Here is a 21,408-nt window from a genome sequence, read left to right on the forward strand (position 1 = left end):
CTTGGCTCGACTGCCTTTCTTATTTGAAATGATTCTGTTTAATAGTAAAGGTTCATGGACAGCCCTAAGGTAGCCCTAAGGCTAAGGTAGGTCTTCCATCTTGCTCTGTTGGCCAGATGAAACTCCTTAGTACAAGTGCTTTATGAGGCCACTTGCTATTCCTAGGCAATCCCTCCAGATATTTTTGGTCAAGGTTTAAGTTCTCACACTTATCTTCGCTAACTGAAAAGAGGTAATACCAGAAACTAGATTCATGGTTTAGGGCATAACATGTGGCTAATTCAAATCAGGCTCACATTGACCAGTAGTACCAAACTTCCTTGGCCTGCCTGTCCTACAGTTTCTAAGCACCAGAGGGCAGCATAAACTGCCAGATGAGCTGTAAAGTGGTCAGCTGTTGTTATTCCAGAGAGCTTTACACACTGCTTCCTTCATTTCTTCTCAGATCAGATGTACAGTATCATTTTAAGTAGGTGATCCAGTTAGGCTAGACAAGCCAGAATTACATGTGCTAAATCTGGAATTCCTTGAATTGCTGTCTTCTGTTGCTTCTTCGAAAGCATGTTAGAGCTAGAAAATGTGCTAAATTTGATCTGAAGGGGGCTTGAACATTTTTTAATAGGAAGTCATAATTGGGTTCCAATTAAAATAGATTGTGGAATGTAAAGCAAACTTTAGTTTTGATTCTATCTACCTTTCTTAGTCCTCAGTGTTTAATATCTTCCCTCTGAGTTTATCTCAAATTTATTCTGTCTACAACTTGTTTGTATATAGAGATAAATTGATATGAAAATATTAATAAGAATATTCCTAAATTTGTTCAGGACCAGCTCAACTGAGTGGTCCATTCTGGACTTCTTTGTAAATCCCTTGAGGAATTTTTTGCGGATCATGACTGTTAGGTCACAAGACTGGCAAAGATAGCTTGGAAGACTGAAATGGAGAGTCAAAAATGAGAAGTGATTAAGAGGGTACTGAAGGGTATTTCTAGTATCCAGTATTATCTCTATTTCTAAAATAGTACTAATTCACACATCTTGATGGGAGTTTTTCAAAATAAAATCTATGAAGTGGAATGTATATACAATATAGATATTTAAATAATTAGCACTCCATACCTACCTTGATTGCAAACAAAAGCTGAGAATAAGATTTTTAAAATGTTTTATTTTACATTACTGAATTAGGGGGCTCAACTTTTAGTGATTCTGTAACTGAAATCTTGTGCCCAGCTTCTGACAAACTGAGTAGGGATTAAGTTCAGACATGAAGAAAGTAAAGCTAGCATTGTACTCCTTCAGGCTTTTTATGTAGACTGCAAAAACTGATTCTTGGGATTTTTCCCTCTCCAGGGAAAATAAATATTATCCCTCTGCTAGAAGGTCCACTCCAGGGGTTGCATATGGATAAAAGGACCTTAGAGAACTTCTGGTTGCTGGTATTTCCAGAAGGCCATCTCACCATCATCACTGCATGAGGCCAGTAGTCCTGGCTCCTTGGGATTCCAAGCTACACAGTTCACATCCTGGGAGTGGGCCTGGGGTAGGTGAGCTGTTAGGGAGAAAGATGGCTGTTGAGGGTCTGAGCTGGGGTCTTCCTCAAATACCCGGATAGCATCATCACCACAAGCTGTGGCCAGAGCTCCTGTCAGGTGACACCTAAGAAGAAAAGTAAAGCTTTTCAATATATAGATCAAATCTAAGAACTGGAATCATGACGCACTCAAAAGTCCAATCTCCCTTTACAATTCGGCCCCAAGTTTTACTCAAGTTCCTTAAACAGAACTAGGGACCAACTCACACAATCCTAACATTTCCACATCTCTTGAGCACATTGATACTCAATTTCAAAAGTAGCTTTGGCTTGGCAGATAAGAGATTAATGAAGAAGTCTTGTAAGCCCCAGCTTCTTAAATCATGGGATCTCATAACTCAACATGGGAATTGTAAAATTATGATTAATTTTAATTAAGTAAATGGTTGATTTATGTACCTATACATGCAGGATCATGTAAAAACGTATTTGGCAAATGGGGTTCACAAATGGAAAAAAGTTAAGAAACCTGTTCTAAGCCATTTTCAATACAGCAGCCTAGTGTTCAGCCATAATTTGTATTGCAACTATTTCCTGGTCTTCTTTAATGCATATTTCATAAGGAGAATATACATATACCAGACACAAGACACCCAAATATTTCCTGATAACAATACTAAATAAGCACTGAGAAATAGTGTTCATATCATCATAGCCCAAATCAAACTGATCTCCATGCCTACTCATTTTCTCTGTAAATATTCCCAAACCAGAAGCTACTGTATTCTTGTTACATCAGAAGCCTGGTACTGGTCAGATCTGGTAATGTCAACAATCCAGCTCAATCCCAACGAGCAGAAGTTGGTACAGGATATTTGCATACCAGCTTTATGAATGAATGTGACTTACCAAGAGACATCATAGACAGTTCTAGAATGGAAGCCAGATAAAGTACAAATACACTTCCAGGTAGGATCAGAGCCGTTGCAGACCACTCCTGTTAACAAAAAGTCTCCAATTAGTTTGAAAAACATCCAAGTTGCTTCTTGTAACAGATGTTCTCCAGAACATTGACACAAGTCTTAAGAAAAGCTATTTTCTGCTTTAGTTTCTAGCAACTCACCTTGCTCATTGCCTGGTAGGTACTGGCGCCAAATGCGCACAGTGCGGTCATCACTGCAAGATGCCAGGCGTTGGCCGCTGGGGTCAAAGGACAAGCTCCACACTGTGGACTCGTGGCCCTCCAGGGTGGCATAGCATACCCAGTCATCCTCTTCCTCCCTGTATAGCTTTATCGTGTCATCATAGCTGGCTGATGCCAATAGCTAGGAGAATCCACAGGACACATCAACACTACTAGAGAAGTTGACGGTGCACATTTGTATAGTGCTTGCAAGTTTGCAAATATCACATGTTTAACTTTTGATCTCAGTGGGTATCACTGCCCTATTTTACAGACATGAACACTAAGGCAGATTACACAGCTAATGTCAGAGACAACTTTGAACGCGGGTCTTTCTGATGTCCAAGTCTATTCACTATCACCTAGCAGCCTGTGTTAATGGTGTTAGAGAAATCCCACTCTTCCCAATATCCCCACATGCTCTTATAGCTCTAGAAGAACTTTATTAGGCCTGTTTCTAGAAGAAAAGCCAATATTTCAATTGCAATACACAACAGTTTTAGGTTCAACTCAGAAGAGACAGAATTAAGACTAACATCAGAGATTCTCCCATTCCCAGTCCCATGAGTTGCCCATACTACAGACTCTTACCTCTTGGTTAGGGTGCCATATCACATGTTTAACATCCTGTGTGTGTGAATTCAAAACACTGACACATTCATATTCATCCTCTTCATCAACTACAGGAAGAAAGGGAACCATAAGCCCAACAGTCAAAGCCATAATGGCTACATTGACAAGGATACAATCCATCTGCTTTCTAGGCTCCTTCCCCCAAGCCTTTCTACTCACCTTCCCACACCCAGACACTCTTGTCACGGCTGCAGGTAGCCAGAAGGCTGCCAGATGGGGCCCAAGCTACTGACTTGACTTCATTTTCATGACCTTCGAGGGTGGTTACACACTGGAAAGTATGTGAAGATAACAGTCAGTGAAAGGAGAGGGGCCAGGGTGCCCTTTCCCCATACCCTCCCCATCACTGCCTAGATAATTATTTGTATTTATTTTGCATTTAACCTGAATTTACATTCCAAACTCATGGAGAGCCCCATTTTGGTCTTACGGCCCAGCCTGCAGCAGACTGCCTCGCACCCAATTAATAATAATATTGATAAAATACTTGTTGGATACTAGTAACTGCTTAATAAAAACGAACTAAAAGCGCCAAGCCCAGGGGGGCTCGGGCCAGAAAGCTGGAAGAAATCCTGCACGCCTGTGCAGGCCAGTTACCTCGAAGTCATCTTGGTTCTTCTTCCAGATACAGGTGGTGGCATCAAAGCTTGCAGAGGCCAGGTAGTTCCCGCAAGGGGACCAAGCCACCTTCCTCACGGTGCGCTGGTGACCCTCGGCCAGAACCGACTTACACACCCAGCCATCACCTGGAGACAAAGAGGGTGCTGTTCGCAGCCGGCCCGGCGCCCAGCGCGGGGAGGGGGCAGGGAGACGCGAGCCCGGCCAGACTCCCAGTCTGGGAGAAAGTACCCTTATCGCCTTAGCTGCTTTTGGGGAGAGGGGGTGCCCCGTGTTTCGGGGAGGGAGTGAGGAATCTGAGAACAGTACTAGGGTGGTGAATGGAGAACGGTAGCATGAAACGGCAAAAACTGGGAGGCGGGGGCCTGGGTTCGAATTCTGATGCCAGGCATCTTGGGCAAGTCGCCGTTCTACACACAGGGAGAAATGACGGGCTTCACACTGCAATCCTCCCTCATCCGGCTGGGCAATTCTGGAACTCTGAAACGTACCCAAAGCACCCGATCTGGGATGGCATCGAATGGGGGGAGGGACCAGGGGGCGCGTTCAAGGTCCCCAGCGGGAGGGGTGCGGGGCGGCCGGACCCTTACCCTCCTTGCCCCAGATCCGAATGCTGCGGTCGCCGCCGCACGAGGCCAGCAGCGTCCCGGTGGGGTTCCACGCCAAGAACCAGCAGCGGGAGTCTGGGTGGGCCGACACGCGAGCCAGGAGCACCAGAGAGTCCTTCATGGCGGCGCTCAGGCTCCACTGGACCCCGGGTCCCCAGCCCCCGGGAGGCCGAGTCAAAGTCCGGTCCCGACACAAGCAGAAACTCAGCGGCAGACTCCCGCGGCTGCCTTCGGGTCCCCGCCACTTCCGCTCTCGAGCCTCTGAGTCTCTTGGGAATTGTAGTACTCGCAGACTCCGGCTGTCGCGCTGCCTTGTGGGAATTGTAGTTATTGCCTGGGTCTCGGAAGCGCCGCCGACTTTTCTACGGCCTCGCGAGCCGCTCCCGTTTCGCACCCAGTCCGCCGAGAGGCTGGCTCTGACTGGGACGGGGTCTGGCCGACCCCCATTGTCTCTGGGGGGAATACAGTGCCAGCAGAGGCGGGGTGGGGGGAAGGAGAAGAGGGGAGGATGCTTACGAAGCACGCACGCGGCGTCATGACGAGTAACTGGGAGCAGGCGGGGGGGAGGCGGGAGGGGGGAGCGGAGAGAGGAAGCCGGAAGTGGACCGGGCTCTGGCCGAGTCCGGGCGTTGCGGGTTCGGGCTCCGGCATCGCTCGGCCAGGAAAGCTGGCGGGCGGGCCCGGGGCGGGCAGCGGAGGTGACGGGCCCGGAGCTGCGTAGCGCTACCCGCGAAGGTGAGCGGAGGGACAGACGGCCAAGTGGCTGGAGAGGCTGGGAGGTGGGGGCTGTCCTGAGATTGCCGGTTGTATCCCCTCCCCCCTGGAGCGACGGTCCTCAGCCTCTTCTCCCCGAGCGCCGGGTCTCCGCCCCCCGCTGTGCTGGGGTACGGACCGGTGGCCCCCCCCGCAGCGCCCTCCTTCTCTCTTTCCTCCCAGGCTTTCGGTCCGCCGAAGGTAGGCAGCGGTCTAGCAGTGAGCAAGCGGTCCCGGAGGATCGGGCCCAGCCCGGTGGGCTCCCCGGCATGTACGCCCCGGGAGGCGCAGGGCTGCCCGGTGGGCGCCGGCGGAGAGGCCCGGGGGGCAGCGCCCTGCCCAAGCAGCCGGAGCGCAGCCTGGCCTCGGCGCTGCCGGGGGCCCTCTCCATCACTGCCCTGTGCACCGCGCTGGCCGAACCGGCCTGGCTGCACATCCATGGGGGCACCTGCTCTCGCCAGGAGCTGGGAGTGGCCGACGTGCTGGGCTATGTGGACCCCGACCTGCTGAAAGGTAAGGATGCTCCAGGGTGGCCCAGCTGCTGCCTCTCTGCACCTTTGGATTGGGGCGGGGGGCGGGGCGGGGGAGGAACAGAGCCCGAGCTTCTGGGCTTTGAGGATGGGCAGCCTATTCATCCCTCCTTTTTCCGTGCTCCTGCCCACCAGGTGGCTCTGTTTAAGATGTCCCAGTTCATTAATTTTAATTCCATTTAGCTAACCCCTATGGCGTACTCCTTGCTAGATTGGGTGATGCAGATTTTGGCTCCATCCAAGGAAACCCTTACACATTCAGAATTAACATTATAACTGTCCGAAAGTGAATTGGGCTACTTAGTGGGCTCCCTATCCCTAGAGATATCCCTAAGTGACCACTTCTTCAGGCTTCTCTGAAAATATAGCTTAGACTAGGTGACCTCTGAGGACTCTTCCAGCTCTCAAGATTCTGATTAATTGGGATTCTTCCTAAGGGTGTTTATGTTCAACAAAAGAAAGATAATAAGTGGGTTCCTTCTTAAACATAATTAGGAATTGCCAAGTACAGGAAAGCTTCTTGATGGTAATCTGATAGTGAGATAGTAGTGCTTAAGGTGTCTTGTACCTCAGTTATTTGCCTCTCTGAATGAAATGTCATTTTCTTCTTCCCTAGGATCATTTTCCACTCTTAACCCCCCATAAATTCAGTCAGAATGTTGCCGTTCTTGGAAATATTACATTGTGCCTAACAAGCTCAGTTGATTGATTCATTTCACCCTTTAGCCTTTCTTGTAAGATAGAAGAAAAGAGATTGTTCTCCATTTGTTAATAGAAGAAAACCAAGGGCCCACAGGAGGCTTTGTGTGTGTGTGTGTGTGTGTGTGTGTGTGTCTGTGTGCAATTTATGTGCTACTGTGACAGTCATGAATGGAATTTGCATATTCTGCTTTTCATTCAAATAAATGCTAGAAGCCAGATCTGTAATAATGATTCCTTGACAATAACAATCTGCACCTTTCAGGATATACAGTTGTCCCCTAATGCTTACAAAGTATCCATACACACAAACTCTAAGAACATAACAGATGTTTTATTGGATTGTGCTAACAGGCTGTTTTGACCATCATTTTCTCTACCAGTGGCATTAAGCATTGTTTGGTTTGGAATCATGGATATCTTCTCTTTGGCTTTAATCTTAAAAAGTTATTTATGACCCTTAATGTCCCCAGCTTTTAACACTTCATAGACATAATGTCCATAAATTTTTAAAACTATCTTAAACTTTCTTGTTTTTATATTATTTCACAACACATTAGAAATCTGGTTCTTTCAAATTCAAGGAGCTGTTTCCTCTGTTTTGAGAAATATATAAATGAGTTTTTCTGCTAGGCCTTGCATCTGTACGTTGCCCTGCCCTTTGCCCTTGTTTTTCCTTATCAAGCTGAAGAATCTTTCCTTTTCCCACCATCTTTCAGTTCTCTTGATTGTTTTAGTTTGGCTCTTTCCTCCGACTTGGGGAATATTTTTAGGAATTTATTTTTTTAGGAATTTTAGGAATATATTTAGGAAGCCCAAACTTCATATGATTGTCCAAGTGTAGACACATTATGATTTTCTACATGTGCTGCATAATAGGATTAATTGTTCTTCCTGGTCATACCCAGCTCTGCATTGGCTCATTGGGTTGATATATATGTTCAGGGAAGCAGTTTTATGATAGCACCTAGATTTCTTTCCTGGATCCTATCTGATAGTTCAGATCAGAAACTAAATGTGTAAGCATGTAATATCAGCATGTTTTGTATAATTGTTCCACATTAAAAATAATTTGCCATTTTTTCCAGATTTGTGATGTTTTCCTGTAGTTTATTGTTTTATGTTTCATTAATTGGGAAAGTCTAGTGTCTATATCATGTATACTATGATTCATGAGAGAACTGGAATAAAATTTTAGTGCCAGAAGTGACATTAGGTAGTGATGTGAATACTTTAATACTGGCTTCTTATTTTACAAATGAGGAAACTTGGACCAAGAGAAATTATAGCTTGTCTAAGGTCACACACCTAATTAGGACATGAATAGAACCTCTAGGTCTTTTGACTCCAGTATTTCTTTACTGTGGTATCTTATGTTCTCTTTTTTTACATTTCTTAATCCATTTCTCATTATTTTTTAAGACTGTCCCCTGCCAAAAACAAAGTTTTCCCATTGCCAACAGTTCCATGATAATTCAGTTTGGTTGTGGATCCTTGTCACATATATTCTGAAGTTCTATTGGATATATAAGTTTTCCCTTGTTTACATGTTTGTCTCTTCAAAAAAAATTTTATAATACAAGTATGATTTCATAAAAAGGAGTGGTTCACTTACATCTGGATAATGAAAAATCATGAATGGAGAGCCTCCAGGCTTCATCGATCCCAGCAGTATGTTAAGAGATGTAGACATAAAAAGCCCTTCAGTATACTAGGTAGATCTTCTATGAAAGATATATGTGAGGTCATAAATGCCAGTCCCACAGGATAAGAAGTATGGTTGTATTGCTTCCTGCAGTGTTGATGTTACAGATCTATTGAAATATTGAAGACAAATTTAGTATTGAATATCAGTTTAAAATTGGTTCAATATTGAACAGCAATATTAAAGACCAATGCTGTGAACTTCTCTTTTATTATAGTTTCTCTATATATTAACTTGATAAATATGGCCACCTCTTTATCTTCTTTATGGTACAATCATTCAAGGCCAATGTCAGTTAATAAATTTGACATTGGGAACAATATCCATATATCCTCTCATAGACACTAAGGGGAAAAAAAAAAAGGAAGGGAGCCAGAAGGGATGAATATCTGGCAATGTGTGTACCCATTCTTTGTTTTCCTTTTCCTTTTTACTCTGGGACTGTATAACAAATAGGGAATTGGATTAATGACCATATAATCGAGGCTTTTGCTTCCATCTATTTTGTAGATTCTGAAAAATTATCCTAATATGTCCTAGAGATCCAGAATATACCAACAAAAGACACGATTATTAAAGCTTCCGGTTGAAAGTTTATTTTCATTTAATTGAAGGAGGAAGATACCCCAGGAAATCTTTGTAGATGATTGGGGAAAGATGGACAATTAGCCTGAGAATTGAGTCAAAAGGGAATTCTTCATTAAATTAGAGCTGTCCAAGGTTTTTCTTTTTCAAGTTTAGTACTTTCCAGAGTCAGCCATGATTGTATTCCTTATCATTTTTTTAATACTTTGATGTTGAGACTTAGTATTTTAAAGGGAGAAGTATTCATCTTCTAGCAATGGTGCAGGCAGCTTTGGAGACTAGCAAATACAAGCTAGCTTGATCTCATTCAGGTCACAAGGCTTGCTTTGTTTAGAGAAATCAAGGTTAGGACAGCTCAAAAGATATTTTCAGCTTTCCTATATTCTGAAAGGGTTATGGTTTTCTTCAAAGAAAGACTAAAATGATGATAACTCTCAAGTGTAAAAAGCTCTTTAAAATTTCCATGTCTGTATGGATATAGCATAGCAGCTCCAGGAACAACATCTTTTAGGAATGTGGAAGGTTAAGATTTGGTGCTTGATGAATCATTGTTGAACAATCATGGGAATTTCAAGTATCTTCCAGGGATTTGATAGTGCATCTGAGGTTTAGTTGGCATATGTGTATGTAGCTCGATCCTTCCAGGTGTCTCTAGTTCATTCAGGATCCAGTATATACATTTCCCTTTGACTTTTTGGTTACTATGGTGACAGCCTCCCCCAGAGAACTATTAGGATCAGGTATCAGTTGCCTGTCATGGAATCAGACAAATCAAGGTGGAGAAAAAACACTAAGCAGGTGGGTCTTGCTAGTGCTAATAGGGATTGGGTCTGCCAGAGACTTTTTCCATCTGTCAAAAAGTAACCTGGAATTGACAGGGGCTTCAGTAAGACAGAGAGGGAAGGAGAAAAAGGAACCACTCTGAAGCAAAGTTAGGCATTTAGCCCGCAGCCTGTCTGAGTAGGGCAGTGGTTGGAGTGATGAGCAGGCAGACAGGAAGAGCCAGAGCTTTCAAAACAAGGCTAGATTGGTGACTCACCAGTGACCTTGGGCAAAGTCAATTCCCCAGGATCCTGTTACAGATGACAACAAACCTTTTTGTGTGGCCAGAGGTGGCAGTCTAGTTATACCCACCAACTTAAAAGAATTTAAAAATAAAATCTGATGACATTCACTAGGGATTTGTCTCTATGTAAGAGTGAAGTAGAATAAAACAATTAGTTTAAAATAAAGAGGCCTTCTTAAATCCCCACTTCTCTCCTTTTTAAAATCAAATTTTTATTTCTTCTTTTCTCCTTCTAAAGTAATCTTTTGTCCAAATTTTGTCCTTTTCTGAGAGGAATGGACTTTACAATAATGTGCCGTCTTATGTTTTCATAATATTTTCACATTTATGAGTTCATTTTAATCCCAAACAGCTCTTTGCAATACTTTTGTTCTGAATTTAACAAAAGCCAAAAAATAATATTTCCATATACAAAACAAAGAGAGGGGTATATGTAAAGATGCCAATGTGTATTATATACAGCTTATTCTCTAAAAATATATAATAAAATGGTCAAAGGATATAAATAGGCATTTTTCAGAGGAAAAAATAAAACCATCAATAGCCATGGGAAAAATGCTCTACATCACTAATAATTAGAGAAATGAAAATTAAAACAACTTAGAGATACCACTTTACACCTATCAGGCTGACTATTTGTTGTTCAATTCTCTCCAACTATTTATGACCCTATTTGGGATTTTTTGTTGTTGCAAATCTATTGGAGTAGTTTGCCATTTTCTTCTCCATCTCATTTTACAGATGAGGAAACTGAACAGGGTGAAGTGACTTGCCCAGGGTCACACAACCAGTAAGTGTCTGAAGCTGGATTTGAACCCAGGTCTTACTCACTGCTGAATGGATGCTCTATCCACTGTGTCCCTAGCTGTGGATTGGCTTAGCTAGGTTGGCTAAGATGATCAAAAAAATGACATGCCAGAGAGTTTGTGGGAAAATAGGTACACTAACATATACTGCCTTCTCATTGAGTGAGGAAGGATGAGGAAGAAAATTTGGAATTGAAAATAAAATTGAATTTTCAAAAAATTTCAGTACATAATGAAGTCATCATGTTATTTTCAAAGCCATCCTGTTTATTTGTTTCCTTCTGAACTTCCTTTATTCCTTTCCTGTACATTTAAAAAATACTTCAATGATCTTTAATTTTGCAGGGGCACTCTTAGAATTAGGTTCTTTCTCTTCTAAGTATCCCATCCATAAAAAGAAAATAAATCTTGCATAAAATAAGCATAATGAAATAACATAAATATATACAATTTGCTGTATCAAAAAATATATATGTTTAATTCTACACCTTAAATCCATCACTCTTGTCAGGAGCTAGGTAGCATGCTTCCTTGCCAGTCTTTGAAATTTTGGTTGGTCATTTCATTCATTGAATGGATCAGAGTTTTTACGTTTTTCTTTATTATGTTATTACTGTATAAATTATTCTCTGGGTTCTGCTCACTTTGTATCAATTTATACAAGTCTTCCCACATTCTCTAAAATCATAATATTGTATTATGTTCGTATATTATATTTTGGTAAACTATTTTCTGATTGATTGGCACCTACCTTGTTTCTAGTTCTTTGCTTCAACAAAAAAGAACCGTTGTAAATATTTTCATACATATGGGTCTTTTTCCTCTTTGATATCCTTGGGATACAGACTTGAGAGTTATAATAAGCTAAATCAAATAGTGTATACAGTATAACATGCATTTAGCACATAGTTCTGAATAACTTTAGAGAATGGTTGGAGCAATTCCCAGTTATATGAACATCACATTAGTGTATCTATTCCCCCAAAGATCCCTAAAGACCCTTGTCATTTTCCTTTGTAGATTTCAAAGCCAATCTGATAGGAATGAGCTGGAACTACAAAGTTGTTATAATTTGCATTTCTTTAATTATTAGGGAATTGTAGTATTTTTTCATATGGATATTGATAGCTTGGATTTTTTTCTTTTAAGAACTGATTATATATCCTTTGATCATTTATTTGTTGGGGAATGACTATCATTCTTACACATTTGAATTAGTGCCTTATGGATCTTTGATATCAGACCTTTATCAGAGAAACTTGCTACAAAGATTTTTTTTCCCCCCAGTTAATTCTTTCCTTTAAATTGATTTATTTGTATCACTAATAGGTCAGAGATTAATTCCATGAAGCAATAGCACTTCAGAAAGGTTAAGTTCTTTGTCCAAGGTCACACAATTTTTAAGAAACAGAACTTTTCTTCTTTTGATGTTTATTCAATCCAGATTCAAGTAGCTATTACCTACTAGCGCCGGGGACATTTTCCCTCTCTTCTTAGTTCAATTGTAGGCTTGCTGTCTTCCTCTCTACCCCAACTCCTTTCCCCTTTCTAGGGAACTTCATCATGCTCATTAATGTTTCCTTTGATACCCTCATTTCTCAGTTTGTCAGACTCCTTAGCTCCCATTACCTGTTCTATTTCACTGTAGCTATATACAACAGCATCTCCTTGACTGTGATCATCCACAATTCATCCTCCATGTCAGGGAACTCTGAATTTCCTTAATCTTATCCTCTTTTATTTTTCCAGCTCTTCCTCTGCCTCACTCCTCCTATCATGACATCCAGTCACTCCATCCCAGGCCATCTCCCCTGCTCTAGCCACATGGTTTTCCCTTCCCAATCTCTAGCCCTTAGTGAACCAGTTTAACTTTATCTTTTGCTCTTGTATTCTTCGCTTCCTTGTCTTTTTGCCAATCACTCCCTTCCAGACCTGAACTTTGGATTACTTACTCCCACTGACTATCTCTTCTGTGTCCGTTCATTTGCTACAGAGTAGAGCTAAAACAAATTTAAAAAACAACTGGTAACTGAGTCCACTATAAATTTAGGCAATTTAAATTTAATCTCCAAGATTTAAAGGATTGGAGATTTAAAATAAATCTCCAAGTTACGAGAAATCACCACAACAACTATTCCAGACTTTTTCTTCTTCAGTTGCCTATTAGTCATTTCAAAATAGATGTCCCAAAGACATCTTAAACCCAACATATTCAAAATACAACTCAGGAACTTTCCCATCAAATTACTTCCCTTTTTCTGAGCTTCCCTATTACTGCCAAAGGAACCACAGTCTTTGTAGTTACTGACACTTGAAACCGAGGAATTACCCTCAGTCCCTCACTGTCACCCCTCACCTCCATCCAACCGGTTGTCAGCTCCTGTCATTTCTGCCTCCTTCACATCTCTTATATATGCCCCTTTCTGACCCTGCCATCACTCTGGTGTGTGGGCCTTTATCACCTTACATCTTCACTAATACTATAACCTTCTGGTTCATCTTCTGTGCTTCAGATGTCTTGATCCCTCACTACAATCCCAACTCAGCTACCAAAGCAATTTTCCCAAAGAATAGGTCTGAAAGTCTGACCTGTCACATACACATCTCTCATCTCTCCTCCTCCCCTTCAATAAACTTTTAATGGCCCTCTGTCACCTCCAGGATCAAAAATAAAATCTTCTGTTTGGCTTTTAAAATTCATTCTAATCTGGTCCCTTCCTGCCTTTATATTCTTATTTTGTCATTCTATGTACTCCTTTCCAGTGACACTGGTCTCTATCATCTCCTGAGCCAGAGCTTTTTCTCTGGCTGTCTCATACCTGGGATATTCTTTCTCCTTTCCACCTCTTTAGCTTTCTTGCTTTTCTTCGTATCAGAGGTAAAGTCTCCCCTTTTGGAAGCTTCCTTAATTTTAGTGTCTTCCTTTTGAGAACACTTCTAGATCACTGTTTAGAGCTGGTTGGTACAGAGTTGTTTGCTTTTGCTTCCTCCATTAGATTGTTTGCTCCTTGAGAACAAAGACTGTTTTGTTTTGTTGGGGGAGGGAAGATCGGGTTTTTTTTTTTTTTTGCCATTCTATATATCCCCAGCACTAAGCATATAGTAAGTATTTAATGCTAGCTAGATTGCTGACTGACATAACCAAAATCTTCTGAAGTCTTGTTAAAAATATTTGGTCTAGGAAATTAATTTTTCCTCTTCAGCAGCAACAGAAGTTACATATATTTGCCCTCCTAACAATTTAACCTCTCCAAACTCTCTTAGAAACAAATCTTTTTTTGTTCTTAAACAAATTCTTATTCTTATTCTTATTCTTAAAAATTTTCCCTTCAGCTACCCAATTGGCAAACTTACTCAGTTGAGGACACTTCATTAAAGGAAGGAAGTCGGCTCCACATGATATATTCCTACCACCTTGTACATAAGTTCATTCTTTTTTTTTTTTAATTTGAAATGTCACTGACAGGTCATGTTAACTGAACAGAATAAATTGCATGCAACCATCTTGGATGATAATACTAATGATGATAATATTAATAATAGCTAACATTTATATACTACTTCCTATGTGAGAGATACTATTTTATTTGATCTTCACAGCAACCCCAGAAGATAGGCAAACAGGGTTAAGTAACTTGGGCAAAGTCATACAGGGGAAATATCTGAGGCTGGATTTAAACTCGGGTCTCCCTGTCTCTAGGCTTAGCATTTTGAGTTATCACACCACCTTGAGACTTCCAATTGAATTAAAGTATAACCACTAACAGGTTAATTCAGCCTCTTAGAACTGGCCCACAATATGGAAAAATATATAAAATAGGGGTCAGCAAATTTCACCTGGAGGATCAAGTTTGGCCTGCTGCCTATTTTTTGCACAGCTAAAACAAAATGTTGGGTTTGGGTTTTTTTGTTGTTGTTGTTGTTTTGTTTTGTTTTTAGTTTTTAATTACAACAAAACTTTATTTAAAATGCAAAAACCATTCTTAGCTCAGAGGAAGCGGGCCAACTCACACGTGGTCCAAGGGAGTATTCTGCTTTAAGGAAAATAATTCAAAATTTGAATCTAATTATAAATTATTTGAAAGAGAAAGGACAATAAAACTTGACCAAAGCATTATAAAGCACTGATAAGTAAAGAATATAGCTGTGAAGATCGTGTATTTTAAAATCAGCCAGAGTCAGGAATTCAGGTTAGAGGAAAATCGTCAGTCTTTATTCTCAGTGAAGAAAGATCGGAGGTGGAAGGGAATCGGCGATAGCAATGTGTGCAGCTGAGTCAAGAAGCTAGCTAGACCAGCAGCCACATGACCGGCAGCTAGGCGTATCGAACCCAGGCCCAATCTCTCCCAGCTTCTCTTCCTGTCTCTCTCTGCCTCCACCCATCAAAATCGTCATTTCCTATACAACACATCAGGACTTGCAGGGAGAGTGGGCAGGGACCATTCTTTATCCAATCATGTATATTAATAGAGTATAGCCCAACTCTATTATTTATTTAGATAGATAATTTATCTATTATAATTATTTAGATTATAAATTTATTTTATAATCTATTTATTTAGATTATATTTAATTTATAATTAAATATTTAATATAATATTTAGCCTCACGTACTTGGGACCTCAGTGCATCAACTCAAACCTCAGCCCATTACATATAGCCACTTTTTAAAATCCATTTCTGTAGTTGTAAAATAAGTAAGTTTGATGGAAAAATGGATTAAATTAACAAATAGTAATTGTATAATTTCATACCACTTTTCAAGAACGTATCAGTTGTGTTAAAGGATTTGCTGATTTGTTTATATATTGAATTGCTGTGCTTGCTGGGTAGTATTCACTTGTAGTAGAGTCCCCTTATTTGAAAAGATCACATGTATTTCAGATTGTAGACACCTGGACTGCTTATTATTTTAAAGATTCTCTGCTGGAAGATTTAGATCAGGCTTATTAGCAAGGCCAGTAGTTATTAGAAACTGACCTTTGTCCTCCATATCTCTTGGGCGGAGTTCTCTCTGTTTAGCCTAGAGAAAAGAAGATTTTGAAGGAATAAAATGCTAACTCCAAGCTTCTGCAGGGTTATCACATGGATGAAAGATAAGAGATGTAGAGACCATTAGGACAATTCAAATTGATATTCCTAAACTCATCTGATTGTTTTGTCCAGAATAAAATTAAAGCCTTCAGTATGGCATTTCAAGATATCTACTGTCAGGCTTTTATCTATCTACCTTTTCAGCCCTGTATTTGTTTTGCTTTCCTTATTGTATTCTCCATTTCGTCCAAACTGTCCACCTAGCTGTCCACTGTTAATGATGTTCCATCTCCAACCTTTATCTTTGCATAGGGAGTCCCTCTTGTTATATCTGTTATACTGTTATACCTTGTTATACTTGGTACCTCATCCTGATAGAATATGTGGCTCAAAGCCCAGCTCAGGTTAAGTCAACAATGATTTACTAAGCGCTTACTATGTGCCAGGCACAGTACTAAGCAGTGAGAGTACAAATTATTAGTAGAAAGGACAGCTTGGGCCAGGTGGAGGTTCTCAGAGGAGAGCATAGGCTCAGAGACAGGGTGGAGGGAGTTTCCCATCGTTTTCATTCTCTTTCTCTTGAAGTTAACTTTGTATACATTACAATTATATTCTTGTACTTGTTTATTATCTCTGCCGCTTGCTACCTATGTGTGTCTGGGCCTCATTTTTTTAATTGGGTAAAAGATGGAGTTGATGGGCAAAGAATGAACAGGAATTCTTCTGAGGAAGAAATCTGAACTACTGCACATCTATCAGATTATCATGATGTAAGAAATAATGGAAGGGATAGTTCCAGAGAAACCTGGGAAGACATGCATGAATTGACCACAATGATGTAAGCAGAACCAGGAAAATTTAGATTCAGTGAGTCAGTAAGCATGTATTAAGCACACACTGTGTGCCAAGCACATTAAGTATTGGAAATACAAAGAAAGGCAAAAGACATACCTGCCCTCAAGGAACTTACAGTCTAATGGGAGAGACAGCATGCAAACAGTCCTGTACAGACAAGCTATGTACCAGATAAATCGCGAATAATCAACACAGGAAAGGTGCTAAAATTAAGAAAGATCAGAAAAGAATTCTTGTAGAAGATAAGTTGGAAAGGGGGAGAAAAGGATGGGGAGCATGCCAGCCACAGAAAATACAATAACCAGATCATAAAGAAAAACAGCTTTGAAAGTCTTTATAGGGAGGTTGAAGAGGGAACCTAGAGGTAAGGGTCTGATTCTCAAATTGCTTTTCTCCCCAAACAGATTTCTGCATGAATCCCCAAACGGTGCTACTACTCCGTGTCATTGCTGCCTTTTGCTTCTTGGGGATCCTGTGCAGCCTCTCTGCCTTTCTTCTTGATGTCTTTGGGCCCAAGCACCCTGCTCTGAAGATCACTCGCCGCTATGCCTTTGCCCACATCCTCACAGGTAACCCTATTGCTTGACAGGAGAAGGGACCAGAGAGCTAATAAAAGATGAACAAAGTGGAGCAGCCAAGTGGCGCAATGGATAGAGCATCAGCCCTGAAGTCAGGAGGACCTGAGTTCAAATTTGGACTCTGACACTTAACACTTCCTAGCTGTGTGATCCTGGGCAAGTCACTTAACCCCAATTGTTTTGGGGGGGGGACAGGGGGAGGAGAATAAGAATCAGAAGATGAACAAATAAATGTTTCTGGACACTGAATGGTGCCTGGAGTAACTGAATGGCAGAGATCAAGAGCTTTCCATACCTACTGCCTCTCTTCTTAATGAGTGAATGCCAGTGCTGGTCACCAAGTCACATACTATACTGTCTTCTCACAGGGTATTATTGTTACTCAGCAGCTCAGATCTCTCAGGTGTTACCAGCTCCAGGATGGGCATTAACGTTCACATTTTCTTTTCTCTTCCTGTCTAGTCCTTCAGTGTGCCACAGTGATTGGCTTCTGCTATTGGGCTTCAGAGCTCATCCTGGCTCAGCAGCAGCAGCACAAGAAGTACCATGGTTCCCAGGTCTATGTTATCTTTGCTGTCAGCTTCTATCTAGTGGCAGGAGCTGGAGGGGCCTCCATCCTGGCCACTGCTGCCAACCTTCTGCGCCATTATCCCACTGAAGAAGAAGAGCAGGCACTGGAGCTACTCTCAGAGATGGAAGAGAATGAGCCATATCCGGCCGAGTATGAAGTCATCAATCAGTTCCAACCACCCCCTGCCTATACGCCATAATGCAGTTGGCTGGGGTTCTCTCTCCAGCACCCTATTTCTCTGATCCCATATCTTTACTCCCCCTATAAACAGAGGAACTCCCTTCTTATAGCACTTAGTTCTGATGTCCTGAGAGTCTTCACCATCTCCTCTTAATGAGAGATACTACATCTAAGGCTTTTCATCAGTCTCTTCTCTTGAAAACAGAAACTCATTCATTTGAAATCTTGTCCTCTTTCTCTCCCTTCCCCTTCCAATCCAGGCCGCCTCTACTCACCACAGCCACTACCACTGGTGTGATTGTGCCAGTTTTCTCCCCTTTTGGGTCACATTTGCAAGACTGAGATATTCCTCATGTGGCTCACAGCATTTGCCCCTGGGATTCTCTGTGAAAAGAGAGAACGTGCTCAGTAACCCCTGAGCAAAGATGAATGCATTTAATAGACTTGCTCGCTACAAATATTTTTCCCCATCCCACAGCTGTAGCTTTGGGATCAGTTCTGTCAACCCACCCAAACCTCTTCCTTCCTTTGATCTACCCCAATCTATGATGCACACTATGATGGAGATCTTTGCACTTTAGTCTTTGGGTTTCCTCCTCCTTTATGACTGCATTTGGTGAGGAAGGTGAGACGGTAGCATGAAACATAAGAGTCCTTCTGTACCTTTTGGTACAGAGGTGCAGCAGCTGAGCAGATGAGAGCAGAATCAGTGATGAGACTGATGGGAGTCTGCCTCTTATGAGAATAAGAGCCAGTTGGACCAAGTCTCTCCTACCTTTTAAAATGTGGTGATTTTTAAGCGGGGGAGTGGGGAAACTATCTTTTTAAGTAGGGACAAGAAAGTTGAAATTTTTCAGATTTTTATCCAGGTCCCTTTGGCCTCAACAGTGTTTCAGGCCTGATTCCCCTTGTAAGTCCACCTTCCTTTTTCCTGTAATCTTTCACATTAACATCCACCCTTCCACCCTCTCTGTTTATTGTTTCACCTATTTTGAGGAGGTTGAGTTATTACTAGGTGACATAAGATACTCTGCCTTCCTTGCGGGTTGCCAAGGACTAAGCAGCTGCAGGGACCTGGCCATCATGGTGCTCCTCATGACTCGGTGAGGTTTAACTCAGCCTCACATCAGGAACAATGACATCAGAAGGCCACCGACCCAACTACCACCACGTTACACATAGGAACTGAAACCAGTGGGAGAGCATAAACTTGCAGAACCACCTTGTGGAAGACCAGGCCAATGAAGGAGCCGATAGCTAAAATCCTTTGGGGTCAGACATGGCTACCAGAACTACAACTTGGGGTGGAGGCACTACAGCTTGCTGCATGCCCACTCTTCACCCCTTCTTGAATGTACCACTAGTTTTGCATTGTACAACTGGTTTTCTTGCCCTGCCCCTTACTTTTGGCCACTGCTGGTCACACACATGTCTTTGGCTTTGGCTGAATTTAGTATCCAGAAAGCCAAAGCATGAAATGGGGAAAACCCAAGTGTTTCTTCCTTACAGCCCAGCTTGTCAGGAGGATGATGAAGGCAGCTTTCAGAGTGGATTACCAAGCTATTTTCTTTAATATATTGGCACCTCTGGAATCAGTGTCTAGATTGTCCTAAAAGGAAAACATTCAGATTGCCTGCCTTGCCTGCCTGCCTCTTCCTTGCCTAAGGCTTGGGGTAATTCAGAGCAAAGGATTTTGGGAATGTCCAGCTCTACTGGGTGTTTGGTTGCAAAAGGAATGCCAGCCTGTTCCAGCATTGGGCGTCCCCTCAGCCTGGAATGAACTGAGGGCAGGCTAATCAGAACTTGTTTTGATGATGAAGATCATGTCCTACATCCAGGCTTTCCAGCTGCCTAGAGTTTCTTACTCTGGTGTTCAATTGTAATTGCAGTGGTGACTCTCAACACTCCATTGGACTTTTTTTTCTTATGAAAGAAAAAGTTAAATATAAATAGCCTGTGCATAAAACAGAGGAACTGTATTAAGTGTTGTATTTTTGTCAAGTACTTTCATTGTTGTTGGCACATTTCTGGAGTGTGGCCAACTTTCTATGACCATTTTAGAGAAGGAAGCCTGGGAAATCTGGTGTAGGTAGCATCAGTATGCCTAAGAATCCTGGGCATGAATCTCATAGACTCTTCTCTGTGGTCCACTTTTTATTAATTTTCCATGCATTCTCATTCTTATTCTGATACCTAATACTGATGGTTTGCCATGTACATTCCCCCCGTGTTTTTTTTTTTTTTTTCTAAAGAAAAATAAAAAAAAAAAATCAAACAGGAATGTTAAAAACTACCCCCATATTTTCATGATTTGTTTCCCAAATTTGGTCTATTTGTTCCTCATTTCTGAAGAATCTTTAAGTCACTGATAGGAGTCAAGAGAGTCCCATATGAAGCTTGATACGAAGAAGATTTATGTTTACAGGATAGAGACACCTGTTCCTTGAACTTTTTTGGAGAAGTCTGATTTTCTTTTGAAACCACAAGGGTGAAATGCCCACCAGGAGAGGTAGAGGTACTGAATGTATGTCAGCTAACTGTAATCTCAGTGATCAGGCCTAACATGGCAGTCGTTGGCTGGGAGAGAGTTCAGAACGAGTGCTAAGATTTGATGCTTGTCATTAGGCCAGAAAACCCATTTTGGAGTTGTTGAAGCACCCCATTCAATGCAATTTTTCTTCTGAGAACCCTGGACATCCAAGCTCCACGTTTTATAGATGAGAAAACTTGGTTCTAAAGAGCCTGTGGCATGGCCAAAATTAGACTAGTAGTAAGCAGAGTTAGTATTCAAACCCAGGTCCTCTGACCCCAAGTGGCACTACTGTGTCACCACAGCCCAGAGATTCAAAATCTGTGACAGTCCTGTGCAGGCCAGTTTTCTTAAGGTAACTAACTGCTGGTAATAATATTTTCAGTTAGTACCCCCCACAGATTGTCTCTAGGAACATGCCTACATGCATGCATATTTATGAACTCTTGAAGTATAGAGAATTTTACAAGTTTTTGAAATGCAGTATTAAGAATTTGATGTTTAGCACCACTGCATGGTCCCAATCTCCCATTCTTTTTATGCTTTAGATTAGGGTTTGGGGTGTGGGAACTGACAGTAAGTAAGGAAAGAGAGCATAGGAATGACTACTTACTGCATACATACCTACAATTAGGAAGAAAAACTTGGCAAGAATAAATTTGGAAATGGGCACCAGAATCTTAGCACTCAAATCAGTTTTCTCATACCAACATTTTGAATTCTAAATGATCCATTTTGTTTTCCTACATATATAGCAATAGCTAGCAATTGCATTTATTTTAAGGTTTACTAATCGCTACATTTTGTTTCATTTGATCTTGATACATCCCTATGAGGCATGTGCTGCTACTGCATCCGATTTGCAGAAGACAGTAAGCTAAGAAGTTAGGTGACTTGCTGAGGCAGAGGTAAAAGTCAGGTTTCTGGCTCCCAATGCAGCC

At 41.6% G+C, this 21,408-nt stretch overlaps 2 protein-coding genes across 2 annotated transcripts; one reads left to right on the forward strand and one right to left on the reverse strand.

Annotated features, from left to right (window-relative positions):
- Positions 1-1,142: 1,142 nt before the first annotated feature.
- CIAO1 (cytosolic iron-sulfur assembly component 1) lies at positions 1,143-5,050 on the reverse strand. The gene is made up of 7 exons (XM_031950952.1): positions 4,558-5,050; positions 3,947-4,095; positions 3,509-3,620; positions 3,308-3,396; positions 2,657-2,858; positions 2,443-2,530; positions 1,143-1,658 (listed from the first exon to the last, which is right to left on the reverse strand). The coding sequence occupies exons 1-7, from the start codon at positions 4,694-4,696 to the stop codon at positions 1,418-1,420; spliced, it is 1,020 nt and encodes a 339-aa protein (XP_031806812.1). The 5' UTR covers positions 4,697-5,050; the 3' UTR covers positions 1,143-1,417.
- An 88-nt stretch (positions 5,051-5,138) lies between these two features.
- TMEM127 (transmembrane protein 127) lies at positions 5,139-20,203 on the forward strand. The gene is made up of 4 exons (XM_031950953.1): positions 5,139-5,310; positions 5,512-5,841; positions 17,013-17,177; positions 17,649-20,203. Exons 2-4 carry the CDS (start codon positions 5,598-5,600, stop codon positions 17,954-17,956), a joined length of 717 nt encoding a protein of 238 aa, XP_031806813.1. The 5' UTR covers positions 5,139-5,310; positions 5,512-5,597; the 3' UTR covers positions 17,957-20,203.
- Positions 20,204-21,408: the final 1,205 nt, after the last annotated feature.

Source organism: Sarcophilus harrisii, chromosome 2 (genome assembly GCF_902635505.1).
Source record: "Sarcophilus harrisii chromosome 2, mSarHar1.11, whole genome shotgun sequence".
Classification (NCBI taxonomy): Eukaryota; Metazoa; Chordata; class Mammalia; order Dasyuromorphia; family Dasyuridae; genus Sarcophilus; species Sarcophilus harrisii.

Excerpts from the sequence above, each read along its gene's own strand:
- CIAO1 (XM_031950952.1), bottom strand. The coding sequence starts at position 4,696 with ATGAAGGACTCTCTGGTGCTCCTGGCTCGCGTGTCGGCCCACCCAGAC. Across the intron at positions 4,096-4,557 it reads TCGGATCTGGGGCAAGGAGG|GTGATGGCTGGGTGTGTAAG; the intron begins GTAAGGGTCCGG and ends CTTTGTCTCCAG. Across the intron at positions 1,659-2,442 it reads ACTGTCTATGATGTCTCTTG|GTGTCACCTGACAGGAGCTC; the intron begins GTAAGTCACATT and ends TTTTCTTCTTAG.
- TMEM127 (XM_031950953.1), top strand. The coding sequence starts at position 5,598 with ATGTACGCCCCGGGAGGCGCAGGGCTGCCCGGTGGGCGCCGGCGGAGA. Across the intron at positions 5,842-17,012 it reads GGACCCCGACCTGCTGAAAG|ATTTCTGCATGAATCCCCAA; the intron begins GTAAGGATGCTC and ends CTCCCCAAACAG. Across the intron at positions 17,178-17,648 it reads CTTTGCCCACATCCTCACAG|TCCTTCAGTGTGCCACAGTG; the intron begins GTAACCCTATTG and ends CTTCCTGTCTAG.